The 10729-nt window shown below is 38.9% G+C and overlaps 1 protein-coding gene across 1 annotated transcript in view; it reads left to right on the top strand.

The window, feature by feature from the left end:
- The window catches only part of LOC107677060 (ankyrin-2-like), a 192268-nt gene that overhangs the window by 125376 nt on the left and 56163 nt on the right, over positions 1-10729 (top strand). Inside the window, 4 exon segments of the mRNA XM_016471851.1 lie at positions 777-875; positions 1225-1422; positions 4773-4871; positions 5322-5420. Coding sequence (XP_016327337.1) covers positions 777-875; positions 1225-1422; positions 4773-4871; positions 5322-5420 — 495 coding nt within the window.

Here is a 10729-nt window from a genome sequence, read left to right as displayed (position 1 = left end):
TAACGTCCTCGGGGCTTGCCACACTAACGTCCTCAGGGCTTGCCATACTAACGTCCTCAGGGCTTGCCACACTAACTGCCGGCTGAATCGACCCGGGAAAGTGCCTTATGGTGGGGTAAGTTAAAATGCTGGCTCAATTTACCCCACAGCATTTGGCTCACTTTGCCCCATAGCTGACATTTTGGAAAAACAAAACTAGCTAGCTTACCAATTCAGGCTAATATTTAGCTAAATTATTTACATGGTTTTATATGTTGCTAAATCACCTATATACATCATCAATATTTTTAGACCTGGATAAATTTGCTTTGATGTAACAGCAATTACATCTGGCATGCTAAAATTTTACTTTGACAAGCCAAAAACAAGTTATGGGTGTACTCTTCCACTCCTCCCATGTGTTTCTCCTTTTCACAGTCTGACAGAAATGATAGGTGGTTCCAAAATACATGGTCACATGACAATAAAAGTGTACAGTTGCCAAGATACAGGGGTGGGTCAACTTACCCACTGGCTCAACTTACCCCACTCTCCCCTATTGAAGGAAATTTAAGTTTGGTGCAAAGCATTCTAGAAATGCCTTTTCAATTTAAGCGTATTTTTAATGCTTACTTAAAGTATCTTAAGAGGCAGGTTAATTAAGATGCCTATGCTAGGCCTATGCCTAAGGCTTTGTGTTGTAAGTCAATTATTTAAACCATGGAGGTTCAGCTAAGAAAAAAGGTTTGAAATGTCTGTTCTAGAGTATTAAATATTCCCTCTGTATTCTGTCCCAGCGTGGAGAAACAGCTTTGCACATGGCTGCCCGTGCTGGACAGATGGAAGTTGTTCGCTGTCTTCTGAGGAATGGAGCCATGGTGGACGCAAGAGCAAGGGTAAGACAAAGGCATGATTCGGCAGTGAAAGGTTCACTTAATATTGAGAATTGTGCAGTCCTCCTGTCTTATTAGAGGGGAAATAGGTATTCCAACTGCATTGCACTGTCATAAGGAGTGGGCAACTACTATACGCTTTTAAGGGTCTGTTGGAGCAGGGTGGCCAAAGGCTGACAAAATGCAGATATTTACCCCATATATAATACATGTATAATACAATATAATACAATACATGTAATGACAACAAATGAGACATACACCAAACTGCTAAAATTAAACTTGGAAATTTAACACAATATTTACTCAAAATGTGCTTATATGTACCAATATCACTCTTCTCACCCATCAGGAGGATCAGACTCCGCTTCACATTGCATCTCGTTTGGGTAAGACAGAGATTGTCCAGCTCCTGCTACAACACATGGCTCATCCAGATGCAGCAACCACTAATGGTTACACCCCCCTTCATATCGCTGCACGAGAGGGACATCTGGACGTTACTTCAGCGTTGTTGGAGGCTGGTGCTTCTCACTCTTTAGCTGCCAAGGTCGGTGATAGCCAGATTTTACCTTTCTGTTGAAAAAAAAACGTGTTTAGACCAGTATCATTGTGGTCATAAGTTTACCTACACCTTTCAGAATCTGCAAAAGGTTTTGTCTTCTGGGAAACATGTAGCCTTTGAAGAACAGTACTAATTGAAAAAAAAAAAAAAGGTTTTAAAATGAAATAAGAACAACTTACACCTATCATACAGTTCAAAAGTGTACATCCCTGTAGATATTGCCTTCTTCAGCCTAAATTGCACCAATTGTAATAGTTGAGTCACTTAACTTGTCCTAAGTGTAAAAAAAAAAACACTCATTGATTTATCTCAAAATCATATAGTCACTGTTGAAAAGGTGTCAAATATGCAGAAGATTATTTCCTTGTGGATTCATTCATGGCAGTAATTTAAAAAAACTGAAATATTTATGTTACCTTTTATTTAATTAAAATTATTAATGTTTTGCAAATTCTGCCAAGTGTATGTTAACTTAGGACCATAAGATGTTTTCCCATTCTGGATTCCCATTCTGGTCCAGGTTAGTTCAGGCCAGTTAGTGCTGTTTTGGTGCTGTTATAGCTGGTGGATCAACATATCCAGTAAAACAAAGCTGATGAAGCTGGTTCACCACAGAAGCATGCTAGTTAAGAAACCGGGGCTGCGTTTCCCAAAAGCATCGTAAGCCTAAGTAGATAAGAAAAACAATTGTACGACTGATCTTAGTATAATGGTCTGTTTCCCAAAAGCATCGTAACTTAAGAGGCACTTGAAAATCATCGTAGAACTACGAGTGCTCTGCAGTAATCGTAAAGCCCTAAGTGCATCGTAAGAAGAGAGAGTTATGAGGTCACCTGCAGGACAACCGGCAGATTGCACCTTTAACTTTACTCAAGTGCAATGTGATTATAATATAAGGTTTTGATTGTACTTCTCTTTATTGCTCTTTTATTGTTTAAATGAATTTAAAAATGAAATAATTAAAAAGAAAAGGAAAGAAAATGAAAAAATAAAAATACACATAAATATGTATACATCGAACAGTGCTGATAAAACATGTCTGCAATAAACTTTTTTGTCTGTACCTGTAGAAATATATTGGCTAGATGAAGTACAAATATTTGTGCTCTTATCACCCTTAATATATACACTTTATATATTAATAATGTCTAAACTTACATGTTTATGTTTGAAAATAACCATCAACCATTAATCGTTCACTCCAGAAACACTTGGAAGAACTCATAAGAATTCTTATTTCATTGGGCCTTATAGGCCTTGGGTGGTTCAACAAACACATGGACATCAAAAACATTGAATCAACACGGTTGTATTGATTTGAGTCAATGAGCTGCTGTTGAAAATTGTTGTTGTCTTATTAGCCTCTTTAAGACATTGCCTAATGTCTTTCAAGAGATCTCTCCAGCTGCAGTTGCAGTCCTGACTACAACCACATATGTGACCCTGGACCACAAAATCAGTCATAAATGTTAGATGATTTATACATCAAGCTTTCCATTGATGTATGGTTTATTAGGATAGGACAACATTTGGCCGAGATACAATTATTTGAAAATCTGGAATCTGAGGGTGCAAAAAAATCAAAATATTGAGAAAATCACCTTTAAAGTTGTCCAAATTAAGTTCTTAGCAATGCATATTCCATGAAGTTTTAATATATTTACAGTAGGTAATTTACAAAATATCTTCATGGAACATGATCTTTACTTAATATCCTAATGATTTTTGGCATAAAATAAAAATCAATAATTTTGACCCATACAATGTATTTTTTGCTATTGCTACAAATATACCCCAGTGACTTAAGACTGGTTTTATGCTCCAGGGTCACATATATTCTCAAACTGCTGAGGTGTTGTGGCTGCGGTCTGCACAATTAAAGATGGAGGCTGAGGCCTGAGAGGGTTGTTTGGAGGACTAGGAGTTAGTTTGTGCTTGGAGATGGCAGGTGAAACTGATAGTTCCTCTGAGCACGAAGGACCTGACTCAGGCTCAGGTTGAGGCATCCCTACTCCATGAAGGTCAATACCACCACAAATGCCATCTGAAGTATTGACAAGGCCTTTTCTGCCTCTGCTATGAGAAGTGGGGAGTCATTGGTCCAACCACCTGTTTTTTTTATTTTTTTATTGCCAACCTCTGCAGTGCCCTTCCTTTTTGCCAGGCTTGCAAAGTCTTCTTGCGGACTTCTTGCGGACCTCTTCCCTGATCCCTTAACACCCCAGGTTGCAGTTAATTTATTAACAAAGTCCTCCCATTTTGTTTTTCCTTATTTGTATGGTGTTTAAATCTTTAAATCTGCTGGGTTCAAGGATACAGTTCTATAAGGTCATATTTCAGCACTTGACAAACGGACAGCGACTCTTAAGTAGCACGTAGAACGCGTTCTTGAGTGTTCATGTTAATTGCATTTTTTGGAAATGCACGTAGAATTGCGGCGAGCGTTCGTAACCTCGTGCCTAGAGAGCACTCTTAAGAGCTAAGATCCATTGTTATTGGGAAACCCGGCCCTGGTCAGTACATGTTTTGAATCAGCATCAAAGGTATGCTTGTAATTTCAGCAAGACATTAGAATGTTTTTTAGTAAGAAAAGTTACGAATCAGTGCTGTAATGGTAATACTGAAGAAATTATTTGTAATATTTTCTGTTATTATTGCAGATTAATCAATGACTTGATTAAGCACTATTACCTTGCCAGTTGCTCTTAATAGAGGTGTGCAACTATTTTAAATTTGCCAAGGTTTCCAAACCATAGTTTCAAGGATTATTAACTATTATAACTATAATTAACTATAAATGTAGACACAGTTATTAACATACTGCAGTTATTGTTACTGTCATTAAACTGTGTTAACCTATAGTTAGTACACATTAACCAGTCAGTACTATGTTCAGATTCCTCTGTATAAGCACTCACTGTCTCTCTGTTGACAGAACCAAAAACTACATCTGAATCATCTAGTAAAGAGCAAGCAGAACCGTTTGACAGCCAGAGCTATGCTTTCAATTCACTGGGCCCAGCCTCTATACACTCATCTCTCAAAACATTTTTAGTATGGCCATCTTGTCATAGGGCCCAGGGCAGTTGTCCACCTGACAGTATGGTAGCTGATAGAAAAACGTAATAATAACATAATTAATAACGTAAAAATTATGAACAATAATTGTAATAATTTTACAATACTTAAATTTTATGTTAATAGCTTTTAATGATTTCCTGTTCATAATAAATTGCATATTAGTATTGTGTATAATGTAATGTACATCCATTTAGGTTAGCATGTTTGACAAGGATTAGTTGATTTATCTGTATTCTGCATTTAAATATTTACAGAAAGGGTTCACACCTTTACATGTGGCATCAAAATATGGTAGCCTGGACGTGGCAAAACTACTTCTACAGCGGCGGGCACCCCCTGACTTTTCTGGGAAGGTAGGCACAAGCAAACTGAACCGACAATCGACTGTTGTGATTTTTTTTTTTTTGCAGTTGTTTATATATATATATATATATATACATAACTGGTTGGTTTTAGCCTAATGTAACCAATTTTTTGGATGTTGTTTAAAAGAAATACATTGATGCTATGTTGACTTCAAGAGTACTGGTAAGCATTGTTTTCACTGATAACATTTTGTTAAGAAAAGGAAACAACATTGCTTTTTTCCTTTTTTCTTTAATAAGGAACCAGATTTTGATTGCTCTCGAGCTTGCACTCTAATATAGACAATAACCTTACCTTCAAACTTAACACGCTATTACAATCCCTGTTAACACTGCTTTTTCATCATATATTCCATGTGTCATCAGGTTTGATTTAATGCTTTTTGCAACGCTAACAGTTCTCCCTTAATCATGTTGCACTGACCATCATCCCAGCAGAACGGTCTTACTGCTCTACATGTTGCTGCTCACTATGATAACCAGAAGGTGGCGCTCCTGCTTTTGGACAAAGGGGCATCTCCCCATGCCACAGCCAAGGTGAGAAGACATCATCTTAAAATATATACGACATGCCTTTTTTTTCTGTGAAATTTCATTTCACATTTCTTTTTTTCTCTAACTGTCTCTCTGTAGCAGAGATGGGCACCCGAGTTAGTTACTCGAACTCGAGTCGCATTTTTATAGACTTAAGACTTGACTTCAGACTCGAACTGAAATGACTCTAGACTTGACTCGACTCGAGGAAAAGGACTCGTGAATATTTTAAAAGCAACTCGAGTCTTAATCCTTGTATAACTAATATTCAAAAGGCGGACCGCATCCGCACCCTGGCATCCATACGGACTGCGAGCCGTAGCAGCACCATTTTGTGAGCAGCGCGTCAAAACAGCGGAGCGGATCATATAACAAGCGCTCGGGGTCAGTTATAGTAAATATCTTTCAGCGCTATATAGGTTGCTCTAGTATTTTTATCTAAAGCCAAACGCGCTTTATTCAAGCCATTTCAGCTCCGTGCATTTCAGCTCTCTCTTTCTCTCCCCCTCCCTCCCTCCAGACGCGCGCCGGCGCGGATGACGCGGTTATTTTACCAACTACAGAAACACGGAGAGCAGCAAAATTATAGATTACTTTCACTAAAACACAGCAGAAAAAAAAATACAATACTGCAAATGTAGTTATTTTTTTTACTTTATATTTATCTAACCTATTCAAACCAGATGTGGCAAGACGTTTCTGATCTACATTTAGCATTATTAATCTAAGAACCTTTCAAAAGAACCATGTAAATTTAATTGGGAAATTGTTGTTAGATGGCTATGATAGTGTTATGTTATTAATGTGACGGGACAAAGACTTGCTGTGGTTTCTGATCATTTATTCAGTTCGCACACACTGTAGCTGTGTCCAAAGTTGAGTGTGCACATTTCGAAGGCCACGGACTTCGAAGGCCAGGCCTCCGAAGTGCACGAAGGGCCCTCCGAAGTGCATGAAGGATGATCTGCCTTTGCAGGATTTCCTAATTGCGACACCAGAGGTTCCTGATTAGCGCTCTGTCACATGGCAACGGTGCAAGAGGAGAGCTGACGAGAGGACAATCCTGCCAGGATAGGTGGAGCCAGAATTGCTCATTTTTGTTTTATGTTTTACCTCATAATGGAGGTGATGTACCTCAGGCTTAGCCAACACCGAGGCCAGGTAAGTTACACTGGTTTGCCTCAGGTAAGTTACACTGGTTTGCCTCGTCCTTTATCAGATTACAACTTTAAATGCAGGAATTGGCTTGGAGCTTACTTGAATAATGTAATGATACATATGAAAAACTACAAAATACACACACAAAGCAGTTCAAATGCTGACTGATATCTTACAAAGGTGCGATTTTATATAGTTTATTGTCTCGACCATGGTGATCATATGTAGACAGGTTTGCAACCCGGATTGTTTTGGCAGTTAAGCATAAAAATAAAACTGTGAATAAAAAATAAATAAATAGAGCATTGTACAGCTCAATGTTCAGCGGCAGCTGTCACAGCTGAACAGAGCTCTGTTTGACCGCTCCGAGTCCTTCAGATGCAGCCTTTGATATAGTTAGCAAACATTTGTTAATATTCTGACAAAATGTTGATACTTTCATTTTCAAAATAATCAGAGGTGGACTGTAAGGAAGTACATTCGTTAAGTATACTCGTACAAATATGAAGTACTAAGTTTTCTTTTTTTCTAACAGACAGCAACACTACAAAAATATGGTATTTTACAACATGATGCATTTGTAAGGGAAACAGGTCAATTTAGCTCAAAGGGAATCATTTAAGATTTTAAAGGGAATTTGGACAGAATCACTGTTTATGTTTCAACCATGTTTTGACCAAATCTTAGATTGTCTGATTCGGTCTGATATCCTACACATTGTTGTATTAAACTACCCAACAGCATATTTAGTAGGCAACTTTAAATTTCACAAATGACTAGTAGCTTTTCCCCAATATGGTATTGGTAGTTACTAAAAGTATCTCAATATTTCTTCTACTAATTATGTTGTCATAGCGCTAAACAATTTCTCTCAGAGTGGTCTCCAGAGTGTTTGACATGCCTCGTTCCACTGTCCATCACATTGTCCTCCGAGTCGCTTAGGAGGTGCTGGCCATTCACCAAGAGATTCACCTCCTGAAGAGCCCAGAACACATGGAGGCAGGGCTGGGCTCAAAACTGATGTTGTTTAAAAAAAAATTAATGTACATAGTTCTCTTTTATTTACATGTGAATATGCAAAACAAAATTACAAATTGTACAGAAAGTACTCAGGCTCATTTACAAATAAATTACACTACAAACATGAGTAATGTATACAACTTATTCATTTCATTTTGAACTTACATCACAAAATAAACTACAGAAATTAGGTTGTTTCATTGACAATGTGACATTTAAAAAAAGATATTGAAAAACTGTAATGTACCTATTTTTTTCCACTGCTTTCTCTTGCCTAATAAATAATGTATTTGTTAAGCATTCTCTCAAAAAGAGAAAACAGTCTCTCCATTCTCTCCTTGCTCTCCCTGTGCTCTTCTCTCCTCTGTCTCTCTCTGGAGTTTGATGTCCTCCCTGAGTAGCTCCACCAGCTTCCACTCACTCCCTCACCTGTCCCAGGACACTTGCAATCCTAAGGCAGAGCAAATAAACCATGCCTGTTAACAACAACAGCACAATGAATTTCAGCAAAAATGTTTGTATTAACTTGCTTACTTTTTTAAGTCTTTCCCCAGCAAGCTCATTTTCTCCAGAATAGTACTAACACAAGAGAAAATGGAAACACTTATGAAAATATATAAAGACAGGTTTGCAATCTCAACATTAGAAAATAGGACACAGCAGGACATGCATACAAAATACTGAAGTGCTAAAGTTTGGTTAAAACATTTGTAGACATATCTTGAATGACAGCACTACAAAAACACAACAAAGGGAAAGACTATTGCCTTATATAGTGGTTGTCTTATTGTTTGTGGGCTTTGTGTTAAAAAAAACCCTGGCTTTTAACACTTTCGCTAGGTATTTGAGTAAATTAAAACACAATACTTCCATTTCAATGTGAATTCCCCCACAGAACTTTCACCTGCCCTATTCTTTGAATATAAACACCGTTGTCATCTGCGCGCAAGTGATTCTGGGATATAGTAGGGTGCGAAGTGTCCATCAGATGTACACTTCGTTTTCCTGGGAAATGGAGGGTGCATTTGAAGTCGCTTTCGAAATACGTCAGCCTTCGTCGCACCACGGTGACGCAATCAGCCTTGGAATGCAGTCTTCAGAGGGTGCATTCTGAATTGGGACAGCTTACGTCGTGACGCTGTGACGCAATCGCACTTCAAATGCGCACTCCGGAGTCCACGCATTTCAGTTTGGGACACAGCTATAGCGTTCAACACTCTCCCCTGGTGCACTACATAGAACTGCCCAGTCCGCAACACAGTACCGGAACCAAAGTTGTTATCAGGTATAACATCACATCTTTCCCCCTTTAAAAGTAAATAACTTTCCTTTGAAATATTTTGTTCTATCAATTTGTATTTGTGGCAAAAATAACATTTTCAGAACAACATAAAATGCACCACAGAATTTTCACAATTAACTTTTTTTTTTTAAAACAAATTTCAGTTAACCTTTCAGGAGGTCTAACAGTGCGTTTTGGTCTGCAATACTTCCCAGGTGAAGCAGTAACTTCCTTTGTCAAATCAGAGTCGGTGTGATCCACAGAACTGTTGTCAGCCTGTTCACTTGTGGAAATGTCAGACACATCTTTGTCATTTGACTTTGACTCGGCTTCTTGAACAGTCACTTGTGGTCTTAAGTCCCCTCTGTTCCTTCTTAGAATTGCACCATGCTCGGTCTGAATCTCGTATGACCGTGGTATTAATTCTCTTTCAACACATCCTTGTTGCGTCCATGTTCCTTGTTGCATGATTCAGGATACGAACTCTATCTCCAGGCTTGAGTTTCTGCAGGGTTTTTGCTTTCTTAACGTATTTCTCTTTTTGTTTGGTTTTATGTTTTTGTTTAGCTTCTTTTATTTTGTTTGCCCCTGCAGGTGTCAACAGATCCTGGTGGATTGGTAAGTTAGTGCGTATCCGTCGACCCATCAACATTTGTGCTGGGGACAACCCATTTTGAAGCGGAGCACTCCTGTAAATCATCAGACTCCTATGGAAGTCTGTCTTTCCGTCGTGACTCTTCTTCATGAGAGCCTTCACAATCTTTACAGAACTCTCCGCCAACCTGTTGGACCTAGTTTGGGCTTGATGTGGTATGTTGAGATCCCCACTCTTCAGCAAAAGCATTAAACTCCCTACTGCAAAATTGTGGGCCATTATCAGAAAACACCTCACAGGGAACTCCATGTCTTTCAAAGATTGTCTTCAGAAAAGCAATGACAGCTTGGCTAGATGTCACCTGTAGTGTTGCAACTTCTGGATAGTTGGAGAAATAATCGGTAACTGCAATGTGGCTTTTACCATTGCAGTCAAACAGTTCTACTCCAACCTTTTGGTATGGATGATGAGGCACTGGATGAGGCATGAGTGGCTCTGCTTGTTGCTTAGACCTGTATGTGAGACATATTTCACATGAGGCTGTAGTCTGACTGATGTCATGGTTTACACATTACCTCACGGGGCCCTGCGCTAGCATTTCTCTTCTCCTAGATGTCCCTCATGAACTTTCTGCAGCATTTCTTTGCGAATCTATGCAGGGATGACAAACTTGTTTCCCTTGAAGATGATGTCATTCACCACTGAAAGCTCTGCTCTGCACAACCAGCAATCTTGGATTTGCTTTGAACAGTCACTTTTCTTTTCTGACCAACCTTTCAGGATGAACACTTTGAGCTGTTTCATTGTTCCATCCATATCAGTTGCTTTTCTTATTTGTTCAGTTTTCTCTGGGGACACGGGGAAGAGAGATTACAATCATGTCAACATACGCTTGTATGTCTGCACTTTTCTCACTGTTAAGGTTTTCATGCTTGTCGACTGCCCGAGAGAGTGTATCTGCTGCAAACATGAATTTTCCTGGTGTGTAGTTAATTTTGACATTGTATTTTTGGTGTCTGATGAGCATTCATTGGATTCTCATGGGACAGTCATTTAAGGCCGTGGACATTATGGACACCAGTGGCTTATGATCTGTTTCCACTTCAAAGGACTGTCCATAGACATACTGGTGGAACCTTTCGCAGGCATACGTGCAAGCCAGAAGTTCCTTCTCTATTTGTGCATAGTTGGACTCTGCACCAGTCAAGGCTCTTGATGCGTAAGCTACCTGCTGCCAGCTCTCACCATGTTGCTGCA

Source organism: Sinocyclocheilus anshuiensis, unplaced genomic scaffold, assembly GCF_001515605.1.
Source record: "Sinocyclocheilus anshuiensis isolate Anshui unplaced genomic scaffold, SAMN03320099.WGS_v1.1 scaffold1589, whole genome shotgun sequence".
NCBI classification, from domain to species: Eukaryota; Metazoa; Chordata; class Actinopteri; order Cypriniformes; family Cyprinidae; genus Sinocyclocheilus; species Sinocyclocheilus anshuiensis.
Note: the sequence above shows the minus strand (reverse complement) of the source record. Positions and strands in the feature narration are given on the sequence as shown.